The sequence below is a fragment of the Pygocentrus nattereri genome, chromosome 3 (assembly GCF_015220715.1).
Source record: "Pygocentrus nattereri isolate fPygNat1 chromosome 3, fPygNat1.pri, whole genome shotgun sequence".
NCBI classification, from domain to species: domain Eukaryota; kingdom Metazoa; phylum Chordata; class Actinopteri; order Characiformes; family Serrasalmidae; genus Pygocentrus; species Pygocentrus nattereri.
This window is the reverse complement of record NC_051213.1, coordinates 957,171-977,256: the sequence shown is the minus strand read 5'-3', so window position 1 is coordinate 977,256 and position 20,086 is coordinate 957,171. Positions and strand designations below refer to the sequence as shown.

Here is a 20,086-nt window from a genome sequence, read left to right as displayed (position 1 = left end):
TGGTAACACTAGCAGCACTATTAAACTTTAACTACAGTAACAGTGGCTGTACCTCATTAGCATAGAAGCCCTTGTTCCGGTCCTTCTTGCCTCCGTGACCCCGGTGACCCTGAGAGTCAGACGTGCTGATTGTCTGCTGAGCAGCGGCCAGAATCTCGTCCAGCTTGTCTGTCAGATTTAGAGTTTTATTAGAGTTTAGATTTTAGTGTTTATGGTTTAATTACAATCTAACTGGAACATACAGAAGGAATAGAGAGAGAAAGAGAGAAACGGAAAGGAAAGGAAAAGAGCGAGACTAAGAAATGAATGAGAAGTCAAACAGAGATAAAAAGAGAGATTTTTCTTGTTGCTTAGGCAACATTGTATTTTAGGCAGCCATGCCAACAAAGCCAAGGGAAACACTGAGGCCTAATGATTTCTGGGAATACAAACACATCTGTGATTTCTAGTTCACTTATTTTTCCTAGAATTATCTTTTTTTTGTATTTAAACTCCAGAAACTGAAGCTATACTCTATTTTATATAATGGCTAAGCTCTTGAAACGTCCAATGAACAATTGTCCAATCAGGATTGTTCTCTCTGTGGTATCTAGGTAGATCTAAGCCAAGGGAGCTCTCCCATTGGTTACCACTTCAGGAGGTGGTCTGAAGGCCTTACACATCAGATTAACTATCAACATGATTAAAGTGACAGAGGAACCAATCAAACCCATTCTGCGTTACGATGAATGGGACCAATTTTTCTTAGAAAAAATGTTCTGGAACTTCTAGATACATCGCTGTGAACACGAGTCGTGGTGTAAACAGGTTCCAGTTAGTTGTTAGGAATGTAAGTGGTGGCAGCTCTACATCTGGACTCTTCACTGAGTCGCTGCAACACTGACGTACAAGCTCAGATATACGATAACGTCTCTTACAAGCCTCAAATAAAACATGGAGAATATCTTTTAAAAGCTAGAAATGACCGTGTTTAATCTAGAACAGCATTTTTTCTCTTTTTTCGCTGAGTTTTGACATTTACAGCCTCGAACGGAGAGCCTAGCTCTAGTAGTCACGGTTACTGAATAAAGACTGAAAAAGATTGAAAGAAAGGAAATCAAGACTGGAAATCTTGAAAACTGAATGGATGCATTGTACTCCTTACTAAGTGCCATTTGGTAAACACTCCTCTTCTTATCGGGAGGCTGAGAGCTCTCGGACTGATCTGAAAACAGAAAAACATTCAAACCACACGCACATCATACTTACATGATCACTCCACTCAAATGTTCTCCATTAAACTCATACAGCACATGCAAAAGAAAGGTGAACAGTGAAAATCACACTACCTGGCTTCTTCTTCCACGGCGACGCAGCTGTAACAGGACACAGTGTTCATTACTGAGGTTTTTCAGTGTTTCCTTTAGATCAGTTTCTCTGGTTGGGCAGTGGGTCCATCATGAGCTGTCATGCCTATGCAGTGCCCTTAAATGCATTCACCTTTATGTGTAACTGAAAGCTGTACATTTCATACTGGGCCGAAGAATAATTTACATATACTTACATAAGTCTTAGTAGTTCTTTAAAGATTAAGTGGTTAAAATTAAGAGACCCTTATTAGTCCCACAAATTTCACCTCTGCATTTAACCCGTCTGTGCAGTGAAACACCACATACACACTAGTGAACACACACACTAGGGGGCAGTGAGCACACTTGCCCAGAGCAGTGGGCAGCCCTATCCACGGCGCCCGGGGGGCAGTTGGGGGTTAGGTGTCTTGCTCAACGGCACTTCATTTCTGGACTGTCGGCTCTGGGGATCGAACCGGCGACCTTCTGGTCACAGGGCCGGTTCCCTGACCTCCAGCCCATGACTGCCACGCTCAATGCTGTTCGGACTGTGAAGTCTATAATAACAGATCTCCCAAACAGATCAGCTTTTGATTAATAGGACATGAGGAATACTACAGGACAGGGTTCTGAACCTTTTAAGAGTTTGCCCCTGTTTTAGGGTAAAAAAACATGGATTGCCCTGTCACCGTTTTGTGGTAAACGGTCAGCGTTGGCTGGGCAACTAGTTTGTTTTTTGCAAGTAGGCGTGATAATGTAACGTACTGAGTAAGGAAAGTTTCTGTTTAATGTTTTTCAGAAAGAGGATGCCACAGCTCGCCCTCTTCTTTTTCTTCACCTTGAACTTGAATACTTTCAGAAATGAATGCTTTTTACTCATTTTACTTGGTGTATGTGTATAAAATCTATCACATCGCAACCCCCTGGAACCACAATGGGACCTCCGGGTTAAGAACCCCTGTAGAAGCTTTCTTGCTTATGTCTCCAAACATCCAATAGGGGGAGCCCTCTCAGGGTTTACTCATCGCTAATAAGATAAGATAAGAAAAAAAGTCACATATTTTCAACAATAGATTTTAATGAAACTACTTAAACTAATATTTCCAGTTTGTAGAAAACTGAGTTTCTGTAAGGACCAGGTTATGTGGTTAAAGCCACCGCTACACTGCCCTGCTGTATCACTCCACTGTACCACACCGCTACACTGCCCTGCTGTATCACTCCACTGTACCACACCGCTACACTGCCCTGCTGTATCACACCACTGTACCACACCGCTACACTGCCCTGCTGTATCACACCACTGTACCACACCGCTACACTGCCCTGCTGTATCACACCACTGTACCACACTGCTACACTGCCCTGCTGTATCACACCACTGTACCACACCGCTACACTGCCCTGCTGTATCACACCACTGTACCACACTGCTACACTGCCCTGCTGTATCACACCACTGTACCACACCGCTACACTGCCCTGCTGTATCACACCACTGTACCACACCGCTACACTGCCCTGCTGTATCACACCACTGTACCACACCGCTACACTGCCCTGCTGTATCACACCACTGTACCACACCGCTACACTGCCCTGCTGTATCACACCACTGTACCACACCGCTACACTGCCCTGCTGTATCACACCACTGTACCACACCGCTACACTGCCCTGCTGTATCACACCACTGTACCACACCGCTACACTGCCCTGCTGTATCACACCACTGTACCACACCGCTACACTGCCCTGCTGTATCACACCACTGTACCACACCGCTACACTGCCCTGCTGTATCACACCACTGTACCACACCGCTACACTGCCCTGCTGTATCACACCACTGTACCACACCGCTATAATATTAAAAGGTTGTATCAGTGTTGTCTCTCACTGCTACAGCACGCTACAATAAAACACTAAAATATCACACTGCTGTATCACTCTACTGTATGAGACAGCTATCACACCGCTATATTCCACGGTCGCACACCGTATCCGTGTGACAGAACCGTGAGGTATAGCGGTGTGATGTATCAGTGTGACAGAACCGTGAGGTATAGCGGTGTGATGTATCCGTGTGACAGAACCGTGAGGTATAGCGGTGTGATGTATCAGTGTGACAGAACCGTGAGGTATAGCGGTGTGATGTATCAGTGTGACAGAACCGTGAGGTATAGCGGTGTGATGTATCCGTGTGACAGAACCGTGAGGTATAGCGGTGTGATGTATCAGTGTGACAGAACCGTGAGGTATAGCGGTGTGATGTATCAGTGTGACAGAACCGTGAGGTATAGCGGTGTGAAGTATCCGTGTGACAGAACCGTGAGGTATAGCGGTGTGATGTATCAGTGTGACAGAACCGTGAGGTATAGCGGTGTGATGTATCAGTGTGACAGAACCGTGAGGTATAGCGGTGTGATGTATCAGTGTGACAGAACCGTGAGGTATATGGTGTGATGTATCAGTGTGACAGAACCGTGAGGTATAGCGGTGTGATGTATCCGTGTGACAGAACCGTGAGGTATAGCGGTGTGATGTATCAGTGTGACAGAACCGTGAGGTATAGCGGTGTGATGTATCAGTGTGACAGAACCGTGAGGTATAGCGGTGTAAAGTATCAGTGTGACAGAACCGTGAGGTATAGCGCTGTGATGTATCAGTGTGACAGAACCGTGAGGTATAGCGGTGTGATGTATCAGTGTGACAGAACCGTGAGGTATAGCGGTGTGATGTATCCGTGTGACAGAACAGTGAGGTATAGCGGTGTGATGTATCAGTGTGACAGAACCGTGAGGTATAGCGGTGTGATGTATCCGTGTGACAGAACCGTGAGGTATAGCGGTGTGATGTATCAGTGTGACAGAACCGTGAGGTATAGCGGTGTGATGTATCAGTGTGACAGAACCGTGAGGTATAGCGGTGTGATGTATCAGTGTGACAGAACCGTGAGGTATAGCGGTGTGATGTATCCGTGTGACAGAACCGTGAGGTATAGCGGTGTGATGTATCAGTGTGACAGAACCGTGAGGTATAGCGGTGTGATGTATCAGTGTGACAGAACCGTGAGGTATAGCGGTGTGATGTATCAGTGTGACAGAACCGTGAGGTATAGCGGTGTGATGTATCCGTGGGACAGAACCGTGAGGTATAGCGGTGTGATGTATCAGTGTGACAGAACCGTGAGGTATAGCGGTGTGATGTATCAGTGTGACAGAACCGTGAGGTATAGCGGTGTGAAGTATCAGTGTGACAGAACCGTGAGGTATAGCGGTGTGAAGTATCAGTGTGACAGAACCGTGAGGTATAGCGGTGTGAAGTATCCGTGTGACAGAACCGTGAGGTATAGCGGTGTGAAGTATCAGTGTGACAGAACCGTGAGGTATAGCGGTGTGATGTATCAGTGTGACAGAACTGTGAGGTATAGCGGTGTGATGTATCAGTGTGACAGAACCGTGAGGTATAGCGGTGTGAAGTATCCGTGTGACAGAACCGTGAGGTATAGCGGTGTGATGTATCAGTGTGACAGAACCGTGAGGTATAGCGGTGTGATGTATCCGTGGGACAGAACCGTGAGGTATAGCGGTGTGATGTATCAGTGTGACAGAACCGTGAGGTATAGCGGTGTGATGTATCCGTGTGACAGAACCGTGAGGTATAGCGGTGTGAAGTATCAGTGTGACAGAACCGTGAGGTATAGCGGTGTGATGTATCAGTGTGACAGAACCGTGAGGTATAGCGGTGTGATGTATCAGTGTGACAGAACCGTGAGGTATAGCGGTGTGATGTATCAGTGTGACAGAACCGTGAGGTATAGCGGTGTGATGTATCAGTGTGACAGAACCGTGAGGTATATATACTGCCTGTTTTTCATCCACGCCAGGCAGCACATAACTTTGGCCAGGTGGGCCACTTAGCTCATTTAATGAAAGGTGGAATGCTGCTCGCTGTACACAGACGTGCCAACAAGAAACGCTGCTGAATATCACAGCAGACCTCTACTACCCCGGGAATCGCCACCAACGCCCACCAGCGCTGTTCTGGCTGCGATCGCTCCATTGTCTCTAACCAGAGCCCAGCCTGCCATTACAAGAGCGGCACTTACGCACTTCAGTGTGGAAGAATGTTTCAGTGTTTAACCCACAAGAACACCGGAATTTCAAACACATCAAAGATACATTGGTAGTAGCATAAACTTATTATTAAATCTGGAAATTCAAAATAAACAAGTGATCTTAACGAAATGCATACCCCGCTAACGCCCGCACAGCTATAACACAGACACCCCGCTAACGCCCGCACAGCTATAACACAGATACCCCGCTAACGCCCGCACAGCTATAACACAGACACCCCGCTAACGCCCGCACAGCTATAACACAGACACCCCGCTAACGCCCGCACAGCTATAACACAGACACCCCGCTAACGCCCGCACAGCTATAACACAGATACCCCGCTAACGCCCGCACAGCTATAACACAGACACCCCGCTAACGCCCGCACAGCTATAACACAGACACCCCGCTAACGCCCGCACAGCTATAACACAGACACCCCGCTAACGCCCGCACAGCTATAACACAGACACCCCGCTAACGCCCGCACAGCTATAACACAGATACCCCGCTAACGCCCGCACAGCTATAACACAGACACCCCGCTAACGCCCGCACAGCTATAACACAGACACCCCGCTAACGCCCGCACAGTTATAACACAGACACCCCGCTAACGCCCGCACAGCTATAACACAGACACCCCGCTAACGCCCGCACAGCTATAACACAGACACCCCGCTAACGCCCGCACAGCTATAACACAGACACCCCGCTAACGCCCGCACAGCTATAACACAGACACCCCGCTAACGCCCGCACAGCTATAACACAGACACCCAGCTAACGCCCGCACAGCTATAACACAGACACCCCGCTAACGCCCGCACAGTTATAACACAGACACCCTGCTAACGCCCGCACAGCTATAACACAGACACCCCGCTAACGCCCGCACAGTTATAACACAGACACCCTGCTAACGCCCGCACAGCTATAACACAGACACCCCGCTAACGCCCGCACAGTTATAACACAGACACCCCACTAACGCCCGCACAGCTATAACACAGACACCCCGCTAACACCCGCACAGCTATAACACAGACACCCCGCTAACGCCCGCACAGTTATAACACAGACACCCCGCTAACGCCCGCACAGCTATAACACAGACACCCCGCTAACGCACGCACAGCTATAACACAGACACCCAGCTAACGCCCGCACAGCTATAACACAGACACCCCGCTAACGCCCGCACAGTTATAACACAGACACCCTGCTAACGCCCGCACAGCTATAACACAGACACCCCGCTAACGCCCGCACAGTTATAACACAGACACCCTGCTAACGCCCGCACAGCTATAACACAGACACCCCGCTAACGCCCGCACAGTTATAACACAGACACCCCACTAACGCCCGCACAGCTATAACACAGACACCCCGCTAACACCCGCACAGCTATAACACAGACACCCCTGCTGATATAGCGGTAATGCTTGTGCAGTTTAAATTTGTTAATTATACAGATATGTAAGGTACATGTTACTGTATATAGTGGACCTATAAGGTAGGTGGACAGTGAGCAGCAGCTCAAGAGAAGGGTTTATAATGAAGTGGACAAGCAATGTATGTGTTTATGGTAAATAGCTGTGACAGTGAAAGCACAGCAGGTGTCTCCTTGAATAATTGAGATAAAATGATGAAAGGATGACACATACCTTTTTCTACTGTGGATCAAAATATGGTCCAGGGGTGCAGAAGCAGAAGGAACAGAAACATCAATAATGCCGAAAAATCTGCCACAACTGCATGAGCAGAATCAACAATACAAATAAACGGGGCTGGAGATCATAATACAAGCTTAAATATAAAACATAAAAATATCAAGAGAGTTAAAAGGGATTTACACAGACTTTTCAACTTTACAGCATTATCAGGCCCATTCTATAGAAATGTCTAGGCTAGGACTTCTTTACAAATGTAGTGATAGGGACCAGGGGTTATCATGTTTACAACAGAAGAATGCAGAGATGTTATGCCCATTTTATGAATAATGTTAATAGTGCTTAATTGGTGATAAATCCATAAAAAGTCATTTCTCTTTGAGAACTGGGTTCCTGTTTAGGTGCTTCTCAGAATGCCCTGCAGGTCCCTCTGAAGGGAATTCCCATTTCAATCAAACAAGCATTGTGACATTTGAATGTGTTAGTGTGTCGTACCCATCTCCTCCAGCTCCGAGGTCATGGATTTGGAGCGCAGTGTGATGGCAGGGGGGGTCAGCCTCTTGGTCTGCTGTGGAGCTGAAAGAGGGAAGAGCAAAAAAAATTTTCAACAAAAATAATAATACAATAAGCACTTTGGCATAGCAGTGAAATCTGAGGGATTCTGAAAATCAGGTCTGGGGACAATGTGGCCTAGGGGTCACGTGAAACAATGAATAGAAGGGGACCAAGAGTGGATCCTTGAGGAACCCCTTGGGTAACAGGTACAGTATATGATCTTTGTTCAGCCTCTTAAATGGTCAGAGCCCAACGGTGGACCCAAAGCTTTATTACACACTTCTTTAGCCTGAGAAGTCCCTGTAGTTACTGAATAATAAAGCCCTAATAGGTAATACGCCTGGGATTTTAAGGGGTTAACAATAGCAATAAACTGCTGCGTGTTTGTGAGGTTTGAACGGAACCAATTTAGGGTTAGGGTTATTTAGTTGAGTATCTGAAATGCCATAATAAAAGAGATAGAACAACACAGCAACAACATAAACAGAACATCTGCACACGCCGTACACACACAAGCTGTCTAAAATCATCCCCTAATTCATTTTATAGTGTCATATTTTAGATATGTATCAAAATATGCCCTAATCGTCTTCGGCTGCTCCCTTTAGGGGTCGCCACAGCGGATCATCTGCCTCCATCTCACCCTATCCACTGCCTCCTCTACTTTCACACCAACCATCTCCATGTCCACCTTCACTACATCCATAAACCTTCTCTGAGGTCTACCTCTTCTCCTTCTACCCGGCAGCTCTATCTCCAACATTCTTTGCCCAATATATCCACTATTCCTCCTCAACACATGTCCAAACCATCTCAACCTGGCCTCTCTGGCTTTATCTCCAAACTGCTCCACCTTCACCGTCCCTCTGATCTGCTCATTTCTAATCTTGTCCATCCTGGTCACTCCCAACGAAAATCTCAGCATCTTCATCTCCGCCACCTCCAGCTCAGCCTCCTGTCTTTTAGACAGAGCCACAGTCTCCAAACCAGACATCATAGCAGGACGCACTGCTGTCTTGTAGACCTTCCCTTTCACTCTTGCTGCTATCCTTCTGACACACATCAGCCCTGACACCCGTCTCCACCCGCTCCATCCTGCCTGCACCCTCTTCTTCACCTCTTTTCTACACTGTCCATTGCTCTGGATGGTTGACCCAAGATATTTGAAGTCATCCACCTTTACGACCTCTACTCCTTCAAAATATGCCCTAATCACTTTTTAAAATACACATGTTTTTGCTTTGTTCTTAACTATTCCCTATTCACTATTTTGGATGATGTCCAAAACTACGCTCTATTCTCACTACAGTCTTCCAATTTGGGCTGTGTCCAAAACTATGCCCCGTTTACTATATAGTGCAATATTTTGGGCTGTGTCCAAAACTACACCATGTTTACTACACAGTACGCTATTTGGAGCAGTGCCCAAAACTATGCCATATTCACTATATAATGTATTCCAATGTAAATCACTGTTCCCTATAATAATATTCTAAACAGTGTTTCAATGCAGTAAATAGATGTTGGGGACCATTTCTGTTCCCTACCTTATTGTGGTATATAGTGCTTATAGTGAACCCTTTAATAGTGTTCAATTCACTGCTACGGAATCCCAGATGGATGCGAAGGTTGCCAGACTGTTGCTATGGTCTCGAAGGTGGTAACTTATATGTCGCTAGGCTTTTGCTATGTTATCCCAGGTGGTTGCTATGGTGTGGCTAGTGTCTTGTATATAGGGACAGTATGTATGGAATAGGGATTAGAGACTATCAAAGCATTAAACTTTTCACAGTAAGCTCTTACCTTTTTTCTTAGGCACCTCCTCCATCTCAGGATTGCGAGCTACCATGACGACCTTCACCATGAGGCTGTTCCCACCCTGACGGATCATGTTGACCACCTGCCTGTGGCCCACCTTCACCACATTCACCCCATTCACCTGAGAGAAAGAGAGGTATCATTTATTATATTGTTTATTAGTATCACCATAAAAACCCCCCATTCTCAAGTCTCTGAACCACGTCACAGATCACAATCATAATAATGTTTACAACAAGATGAATACTGTACAGCTACAACACAGGTCATATAAGAAGCAATGCTATCTGTAAAGGTTTAACACATTCAGTGCTTGTAATAAGTAGTACTGGGACACATAATTTTACTGTTATTTGGTTTAATATCCTGGATTATTCAAGGGCATGAAGTTTTGCAGGACTGTAGAGTCTATATGGTAATAATGCACTTCTGCTTTTGGAACTGATCACACATACAGCTTTTCTACAGCATTCATTCAAAGGAATAGCAGAATGTTTAGAATATTCAAATCCATAACAAAAGATGTCACCAAGGACAGCCCTCACACTCACATACATATGAGCACCTAAATATACACACACATATTAGCAACTACTTGGAATACTATAGCAATAGCCCAGCAACACCTTAGCAACCACCAGAGATGCTACAGGAATAGTCTAACAACACCTTAGCAACCACCTGGGATACCACAGCAATAGTCCAGCAACACCTCAGCAACCACCTGGGATACCACAGCAATAGCCCAGCAACACCCCAGCAACCACCTGGAATACCACAGCAATAGCCCAGCAACACCTCAGCACCCACCTGGGATACCACAGCAATAGCCCAGCAACACCTCAGCAACCACCTGGAATACCACAGCAATAGCCCAGCATCACCTCAGCAACCGCCTGGAATACCACAGCAATAGCACAGCAACACCTCAACAACCACCTGGAATACCACAGCAATAGCCCAGCAACACCTTAGCAACCACCTGGGATAACATAGCAGTATCCTACCAACACCTTAGCAACCACCTGGAATACCACAGCAATAGCCCAGCAAAACCTCAGCAACCACCTGGGATAACATAGCAGTATCCTACCAACACCTTAGCAACCATCTGGGATAACAAATAATAGCCTGGCAACACCTTTGCTGTCATCAAAAAGAATGATGCAATAAAACACTAAACACTAACCTACATAAAGGAGACACTAATGTCTGAGCCCTTCTACTTTCTTTACTTAAGCTTCCAGTTTATTACAGCCGCACTGCCAGTTCCTCTGAGTAAAACCTGTTCGTCACGGCTGGATGTTAAACACTCGTGTACAATGGTTAGGGCACCCCAGTCAAATTCCATGCCGTGCTGATTTCCTAAGTGTAAATAAATTCACACACCATCTACAAGCAACACACTTCTGCAGACTTTACACGATTACTGGTTACTTTTTGAGTTTAATTTTGGGGGTGCATATAATGTGCATATAATATAGCTGCGCACAAAAATTACTAGAAAAATGCTAAAACGTGTGTTCCCTGTTGAGGATGTGCTAACGTCTTAGAAAATCACATGGAATTCGGCCAGGGGTGCACAAACAACTGCTGTGACATCTCTGATAGATGCGACTGAATAAACAAGAACTTTAGCTTGAAAAATAATAAATACACAAGACAGAAACTGTGCCACAAGAGCACTTTGAGTAGCTCATGTTGTTTTCAATCATTTCAGCAACTCTGGTCAGATATGCTCACAATTGTTTCCAAAAAGGTTTAAGATGAGAAGTAAGTCCTTGGGATGTGGTTTAACGGTACTGACGGTTGTCTTGGTCATGTCTGTTTTTACAAATCTGTGCATAAACAGTAAGTGTGAGGTATAAACTTCAAAGTACTTTGTAATTATTTCAAGGGACGCATTGGTAGAGATACTGGTTTCGGGTATCAATCAAATACCACCTTCAATTACTCATGCTCTTAAAAAATGCTCTCTGGTTCGATCCCCAGAGCCGACAGTCCATGACTGAGGTGTCCTTGAGCAAGACACCTAACCCCCAACCGCTCCCTGGGCGCTGCGGATTGGGCTGCCCACCGCTCCGGGCAAGTGTGCTCACTGCCCCCTAGTGTGTGTGTGCTCAGTGCATGGATAGGTTAAATGCGGAGGTGGAATTTCCCCGTTGTGGGATTAATACGGGTCACATAATCTTAATCTTAAAAATGTACCAATCCCAGCTGATACCATGTGACATAGGCCTAGTATCTGCTGTCATGGCATTGAACAAAGGACTCAAGCAAGCAGCAAGCAAGGGTTGCAAGGGTGTCACAAAGTCTCTGGTCACTTTAAACATTCTGTCTTGCCATATTCCCGTCAGAAGTTCATTGTAATTTTAACCAGTTTTAAACAGATGAGAACAGTCACTTCCACAGTACAGGTGGAAATGTGTAGGCTAGCTAAACGGAGGTGAAAAAAATAACAATTGGGGAAGTCTGCTGACACCCACTTCACTCTGTTTGACAACAGACTTTACGGTATAAACATTACTTCACTGATTTTTATTATTGTCTTTGTAAAATAGGCTGTAGAGAGACTTTGTTGTCCTACACAACAACTGCCTGGCTTTAGATTCATAGTGTGACACTAGTTAGGATGAAACATGGGTGCGCAGCTAGTGCTGCTTCCAAAGAAACCTCTTTACTGGAACCTGTCAGACACAGCTGACTGGAAGGGCTTATAACTGATGTTGCCTTTCCTTCTGAAACACACGATGCTGCAAATTAAATTCTCAGTCTAGGCTTGAAATGTTTTGTGGCAGAACGAGGGGAAAATGACGAGGGAGGGGAGAGAACTCTCAGAATGTGTGCTGGAGTTCTGGGTGGCTTATTGACCCCCCCTGACTGAACCCCCACACCCCCCACATTTATACAATATATTAAATATACACACAATATAGAGAAATATACAGTCTAATGTGTCTGTTGTAGGACTGACGTTTGCTTCTTGAGTTTAGAAGTGGAGGGTAATGTAGTTAACAAGTCATAGAAGCCAATACATCACCAGTTAACTGCATGCCTAGACCATCACCTTCCTGCAAAAGGAAGAAATGGGAATTCATCATGTCAGATTGGAAGGAGGAGGCGTTTCAGGCATGCTGCCCCCCCCCCCAGTTATGTAATAACTGAAATCACATTTTCACATGTTTCAGTTTAGTTTTGTTAAACTTGGTACTTGCCATAATGTCACTCCAAATAATTTCCTAGTATCGTGGAGTTCGTATGGACTAGTTCTAATGTAGGACTGTTAAAGAAAGTGGTTCCTTCTTACTTTAATGTTTTGCAGGCCTCATTCTCACCCTGGCCTTTGGTCAAAAACCCAGATTTTGTCAAGATGCTGATCAACTTTATTAGCAATAACCAAACGCTGCCCTCTAATGAAAGGACCCAGCATCACAACTCAGCTGGACACACAGCAAAGCCTATTCTTCATGCCCCCTTGCGACTCCACTGACCTTTACACAGGTAGACCAGTGGTTGGTTCACATCAGGGGTCGTATTATATTAAAGAAAACACCCAGAAGCAAATTGTCTGATTTTGGCAATTACAAATCTAAGCCCTGCATTTCCCGACCGACGACGTCAGCTGCTATTCAGCGTCCCTGAGCACTGAGCCAGCTTTCTTTGTGGTGAAACTTTCTATGCAGACACAATTAATCACAAACTCTGCTCAAAGAGAGTCGACGACCAAAACAACACAGGAGGCTTCCAAATAACTCCTACTGAGTACGACCTGCAAACGCTGTCTGAACAGTGAGTCAGCGGAGCAGTCAGCTCAGCCGAGATCAATCAAAGCTCCTACCACAGATTTACTTCATGCCTTCAAACCGTCTCCGAGCACTGCGAAGGTGACATTAGCCTAGCCAGCAGCCACAGAGCCAGATTCTGACTGAATGCTGCTCTGAAACTAGTGGAGATGGTAGCGTGAAGTCTGAGGGAGCAAGACTGGAGTGGCTGGTGTTGAACTGACCGAGAACTAAAACTGAACCTGTTCCTTGGGGTTTTGGACTGTAGCGTTTTGGCTAAGCTAACGAGAGCTTAGTTAGCAGGCCAAACATACGACGCATCACAGCACAGGCTCGGCTCCCCTAACGAGGCTAAACTGACCCGTTTAGAGGAGATCTGAGAGGACAGCATTGAGTGACTGGTGTTCGAGATTAAATCAAACTAGTTCTGTGCTGATTGGAGCTCTAGCCACCACTATTTATCTTGAGGCTACTCTGGTCTAAGCCGGTTTAGGTCGGTTTATTTCGGTCAGGTGTTGGTTTAGCTGGTCACCTGTTTGGGTCTGGCATGTTAGCACGTGGCTAGTGTGTAAACACGCCCAACACCACAGCGCGACTCCGTTAAAGAACATCTCAGACAGCAAAGTCAAGTTGCTAATATTACTGTTATGTTTAATTTTCTTCAGACCCCCCCCCTTTCCATCAGCGCCCTCTATTGGTCAGCCGCCACACCACCAATCAGTGAGCTCCTCTAAAATATAAATGGGTGGAATGTGTTTATTTGGCTGTTTAGACGTGGAATATGAATTTGACACGTCATCGTTTAGAAATACGTCTTCATTTTTAAAAACTGGCACCGTTTGTAAAACCATGGTGAAGTTATTACTGTTACACAGCCCAAAACTACGCCAAATAAAACAAGCCAATGCACCAAAATCTCCAACCAAAAATAGAAATAAACCACTGATAATTCAACTTCTTGTTCTTGTCAAGAAAGGAAACATGCAGGTTCTACATCAGCAGCTTCCTGTCCTCTCAGTCCATCATGCAACTCTGAACATTGAGCTCAATGTTTTGTAGACACTCCATTAAGATTATCTATACAGTGTGAAGACGGCTCCTTCGCCTCAGTCTGATGTGCTGCTTTTGGCTCTGCCGCTTACAGCAGGCTGATGAACTGAGCGCAACGGTATCAGCACCAGCCTTCAGTAAGAAGTGTGAAACTGGGTGAAGAGAACATAGAAGACACGAAGAAGCTCTGAATCCACTTCCAGTGACACTTCAATAAAACACAAACGAATAAAATGAAAAAACAAATGCAGTTTTGCATGTCAGCTTTGGAGACCTCTCTGGTGGAAATGTGCAACTGCATGCAGTGTGTGTGGGTCGTGCCTCGACCTTCCTCCCCGAGCGGATGAATATGATGTTTGAAAGGGAATTTAGAGAGAACTCGGTGAAGGAGCGTCTCTGAGGATGTTAGTGAATCATCTACTACTGTCATCACATCTTCATCAGTATGATGTTCATTCGGAAATCATTTGAGGCCGAAACATCGAGCCGGACCGTCTTTTCGAGTCTGTATGTGATGTTAATATGTAAAGGCGTGCGAAGTGGTGTGGAAAATTCAACGCCTCTAACTTTTAAATGATGATTTCAGGATTCACAAGGCAATTCACACCGTATTTTAGCCTGGTCTTATTCTCCTCACTCAGTAATGACACTACTGTGTACTGCAGTGCAGCTTTACGTAATGGTTTCTGGCACTGTGAGACACTTATAACACTTACAAATCACAAGTCTAGAAAAATGGACTAAATTACAGACACCAGTCAGACTTAAAAATGCAGCTACTACTGTTTTTAGATACACTAGCTGGGTAAAAGTAGTGTATCTAATTACTGAGTTCAGGTGTTTCAGCCACACCCATTGTTAACAGGTGTATAAAATCAAGCACATACCCTTGCAGTCTCCATAGACACATACTGGCAATAGAGGGTCAGTGACTATACACATGGCTCCATCATAGGCCGCTGCCTCTGCCTCAAGTCAGTCTGTGAGATGTCTGTCCTGCTAGATCTGCCCCAGACAACTGCAAGTGGTACTGTATCTTGTGAAATGGAAGCATCCAGGAGCAACAGCAGCTCAGTCATGAAGTGGCATACCCCTCAAACTCACAGAGTGGGCCACTGAGTGCTGAAGCTAGTAGCACATAAAAACAAAGAGCTCCAAACAGCCTCTGGAAGAAGAACAGCATCGAGATCCTCATGAACTGGGTCTCCGTGGCTGAGCAGCTGCACACAGGCCTAATATCACAATGCGCAATGCCAAGTGCCCAGTAGTTTGCCCCTCACCTCAATCAGGAAGTCCCCCATTCGTAACCCCGCCCTCCAGGCCACGCCTCCTTCATCCACAGACTCCAAATACTGAAGAGCAGGAAAAGCTGGAGTGGGAGTGAACTCCTCAATGGGAGTCTGAGCTAGAGAGAGAAAAGGAGAGAGAGAGAGAGAGAGAGAGAGAGAGAGAGAGAGAGAGAGAAAAGGGGAGAGAGAGACAGAGAGAAAGGAGAGCGAGAGAAAATGGGAGAGAGAGAGAAAAGGGGAGAGAGAGAGAGAGAGACAGAGAGAGAGAGAAAGGAGAGAGAGAGAGAAAAGGGGAGAGAGAGAGACAGAGAGAGAGAGAAAGGAGAGAGAGAGAAAAGGGGAGAGACAGAGAGAGAGAGAGTTGATGAAAAAATAGAAAACAATTTATAATAACATCCAACGCAGAAAATGATGGGGATGTACTGAACTGGCTGGCGTGTTAGTTTGGGCGTCTAGTGTGTTAGTTTGGGGGTCTTGCGTGTTAGTTTGGGGGTCCAGCGTGTTAGTTTGGGGGTCCAGCGTGTTAGTTTAGTGGTCTAGCGTGTTAGTTTTGGGGTCCAGTCGTCCAGCGTGTTAGTTTGGGGGTCCAGCATGTTAGTTTGGGGGTCCATCGTGTTAGATTGGGTCCAGCGTGTTAGTTTGGGGGTCCAGCGTGTTAGTTTGGGGATCTAGTGTGTTAGATTGGGGGTCCAGCGTGTTCGTTTGGGGGTCCAGTGTGTTAGTTTGGGGGTCTAGCGTGTTAGTTTGGGGGTCTAGCGTGTTAGTTTGGGTCCAGTGTGTTAGTTTGGGTCTAGCGTGTTAGTTTGGGGGTCTAGTGTGTTAGTTTGGGTCCAGCATGTTAGTTTGGGAGTCTAGCGTGTTAGTTTGGGGGTCCAGCGTGTTAGTTTGGGGATCTAGTGTGTTAGTTTGGGGGTCCAGCGTGTTAATTTGGGGATCTAGCGTGTTAGTTTGGGGGTCCAGCGTGTTAGTTTGGGGGTCCAGCGTGTTAGTTTGGGGGTCCAGCGTGTTAGTTTGGGGATCTAGTGTGTTAGTTTGGGGATCTAGTGTGTTAGTTTGGGTCCAGTGTATTAGTTTGGGGGTCTAGCGTGTTAGTTTGGGGATCTAGTGTGTTAGTTTGGGGGTCCAGCGTGTTAGTTTGGGGATCTAGTGTGTTAGTTTGGGGGTCCAGCATGTTAGTTTGGGGGTCCAGCGTGTTAGTTTGGGGGTCTAGCGTGTTAGTTTGGCGGTCCAGCGTGTTAGTTTGGGGGTCCAGCGTGTTAGTTTAGTGGTCTAGCGTGTTAGTTTTGGGGTCCAGTCGTCCAGCGTGTTAGTTTGGGGGTCCAGTGTGTTAGTTTGGGGGTCTATCATGTTAGATTGGGTCCAGCGTGTTAGTTTGGGGGTCCAGCGTGTTAGTTTGGGGATCTAGTGTGTTAGTTTGGGGGTCCAGCGTGTTCGTTTGGGGGTCCAGCGTGTTCGTTTGGGGGTCCAGCGTGTTCGTTTGGGGGTCTTGCGTGTTAGTTTGGGTCCAGTGTGTTAGTTTGGGTCTAGCGTGTTAGTTTGGGAGTCTAGCGTGTTAGTTTGGGTCCAGCGTGTTAGTTTGGGGGTCCAGCGTGTTAGTTTGGGGGTCCAGCGTGTTAGATTGGGTCCAGCGTGTTAGTTTAGGGGTCCAGCGTGTTAGTTTGGGGATCTAGTGTGTTAGTTTGGGGGTCCAGCGTGTTAGTTTGGGGATCTAGCGTGTTAGTTTGGGTCCAGCGTGTTAGTTTGGGGGTACAGCGTGTTAGATTGGGTCCAGCGTGTTAGTTTGGGGGTCCAGCGTGTTAGTTTGGGGATCTAGTGTGTTAGTTTGGGGGTCCAGCGTGTTAGTTTGGGGATCTAGCGTGTTAGTTTGGGTCCAGCGTGTTAGTTTGGGGGTCCAGCGTGTTAGTTTGGGGGTCCAGCGTGTTACTTTGGGGGTCTAGCGTGTTACTTTGGGGATCTAGTGTGTTAGTTTGGGTCCAGTGTGTTAGTTTGGGGGTCTAGCGTGTTAGTTTGGGGGTCCAGCGTGTTAGTTTGGGGGTCCAGCGTGTTAGTTTGGGGGTCCAGCGTGTTAGTTTGGGGGTCCAGCGTGTTAGTTTGGGGATCTAGTGTGTTAGTTTGGGGGTCCAGCGTGTTAGTTTGGGGGTCCAGCGTGTTAGTTTGGGGGTCCAGCGTGTTAGTTTGGGGATCTAGTGTGTTAGTTTGGGGGTCCAGCGTGTTAGTTTGGGGATCTAGTGTGTTAGTTTGGGGGTCCAGCGTGTTAGTTTGGGGGTCCAGCGTGTTAGTTTGGGGGTCCAGCGTGTTAGATTGGGGGTCCAGCGTGTTAGATTGGGGGTCCAGCGTGTTAGTTTGGGGGTCTAGCGTGTTAGGATTGGGGGTCCAGCGTGTTAGGATTGGGGGTCCAGCGTGTTAGTTTGGGGGTCTAGCGTGTTAGGATTGGGGGTCCAGCGTGTTAGGATTGGGGGTCCAGCGTGTTAGTTTGGGGGTCCAGAGTGTTAGATTGGGGGTCCAGCGTGTTAGTTTGGGGGTCCAGCGTGTTAGTTTGGGGGTCCAGCGTGTTAGTTTGAGAATCTAGTGTGTTAGTTTGGGAGTCTAGCGTGTTAGGATTGGGGGTCTAGCGTGTTAGTTTGGGGGTCTAGCGTGTTAGGATTGGGGGTCCAGCGTGTTAGGATTGGGGGTCCACCGTGTTAGATTGGGGGTCCAGCGTGTTAGATTGGGGGTCTAGCGTGTGCTGCACTGAATCAGGCTGAATTCTGTGAATTGTTGCTGTGACAGAACGTATAAAAATGAAGAAAAAGCAGTGAGAGATGTTTTTCTCTGTCTCACCTTTAGCTCCTCGGAGGACGAAGCCAAAGCCCTCATTTTCTTTCTTCTGCAGAAGAACAGACTTCTCCTTTATGATGTAATCACTGCGGGCGGAGGAGGGAGACTGTGAGTGAGGGGTATAAACACACATGGATGCGATTCTTTTACAGTACGGATGGACTGTGTGGTTTTCCTCCAAACGATGGTGAATACTGAATACTGTATTCCACCTGAATACTAAGATCAAAATATGGGCCAAAATATGAACATCGCTTCATGTGTACTAATGCTGCTCCACACTGACCTCAGTAAAATAACTCTTACAAACTCTCAGGAGCTCAGAGAATTCCAGCGTGGTGCCGTGATCGGACGCCACCTGTGCAGCAAGTCCAGTCGTGAAATTTCCTCACTACTAAATATTCCACAGTCCACTGTCAGTGGGATTATAACAAAGTGGAAGCGATTGGGAACGACAGCAGCTCAGCCACGAAGTGGTCGGCCACGTAAAATGACAGAGCGGTCAGCGGATGCTGAGGGGCATAGTGCGCAGAGGTCACCGACTTTCTGCAGAGTCCATCACTACAGACCTCCAAACTTCATGTGGCCTTCAGATCAGCTCAAGAACAGCGTAGAGAGCTTCATGGAATGGGTTTCCATGGCCGAGCAGCTGCATCCAAGCCTTACATCACCAAGCGCAGTGCAAAGTGTGGAATGCAGTGGAGTAAAGCGCCGCCACTGGACTCTAGAGCAGTGGAGACATGTTCTCTGGAGTGACCAATCACGCTTCTCCATTTGGGAATCTGATGGACGAGTCTGGGTTTGGCGGTTGCCAGGAGACGGTACTTGTCTGACTGCATTGTGCCGAGTGTAAAGTTTGGTGGAGGGGGGATCATGGTGTGGGGGTGTTTTTCAGGAGTTGGGCTCGGCCCCTTAGTTCCAGTGAAAGGAACTCTTAAAGCTTCAGCACCAAGAGATTTTGGACAATTTCATGCTCCAAACTTTGTGGGAACAGTTTGGGGACGGCCCCTTCCTGTTCCAACATGACTGCACACCAGTGCACAAAGCAGGTCCATAAAGACACGGATGAGCCGGTTTGGTGTGGAAGAACTTGACTGGCCTGCACAGAGTCCTGACCTCAACCCCATAGAACACCTTTGGGATGAATTAGAGTGGAGACTGTGAGCCAGGCCTTCTCGTCCAACATCAGTGTCTGACCTCACAAATGCACTTCTGGAAGAACGGTCAGAAATTCCCATAAACACTCCTAACCCTTGTGGAAAGCCTTCCCAGAAGAGCTGAAGCTGTTATAGCTGCAAAAGGTGGGCCGACACTATCCCAGCAGTCATTAGGTGGAAGGCAGGGAACAGGTCAGATCAAAGAAAAATAAGTATCTGTCTACATTTAATATAAAAATAAATTCTCTTTCCAGCCGTTTTGGAGCATTTCTGTTTTGTAGATCTAGAAATAACAGAGATTCAAGTTTTGTTTGGACAGCATTGATTTAGGTTTGTTTATCTGAGCGTTTTTATGAGAGACTTATGACTTGTGCAACTTCCTTTCTGCTATGACAGTTGACAAAGTATATGACCACACAGAAAGACTTGGCTGTTACAGCGCCCCCTGGCTGTAACTCTCAGGATGCAACTTGTGCTTGTGTTATGAATT

The 20,086-nt window shown here is 46.5% G+C and overlaps 1 protein-coding gene across 3 annotated transcripts in view; it reads right to left on the bottom strand.

Moving 5' to 3' along the window:
• Positions 1-20,086, bottom strand: part of LOC108415151 (SH3 and multiple ankyrin repeat domains protein 1) — a 153,520-nt gene that overhangs the window by 18,786 nt on the left and 114,648 nt on the right. For 2 of the 3 annotated variants that reach the window (XM_037536799.1, XM_037536797.1), the window contains exons 16-23: positions 18,443-18,525; positions 15,614-15,738; positions 9,487-9,622; positions 7,624-7,704; positions 7,123-7,131; positions 1,329-1,355; positions 1,145-1,204; positions 53-168 (exon numbers count right to left, since the gene is read on the bottom strand). In XM_037536799.1, the coding sequence (XP_037392696.1) occupies positions 53-168; positions 1,145-1,204; positions 1,329-1,355; positions 7,123-7,131; positions 7,624-7,704; positions 9,487-9,622; positions 15,614-15,738; positions 18,443-18,525 (637 nt within the window). The remainder of the gene's footprint in view (positions 1-52; positions 169-1,144; positions 1,205-1,328; positions 1,356-7,122; positions 7,132-7,623; positions 7,705-9,486; positions 9,623-15,613; positions 15,739-18,442; positions 18,526-20,086) is intronic. The other variant, XM_037536798.1, reaches the window with a different exon arrangement.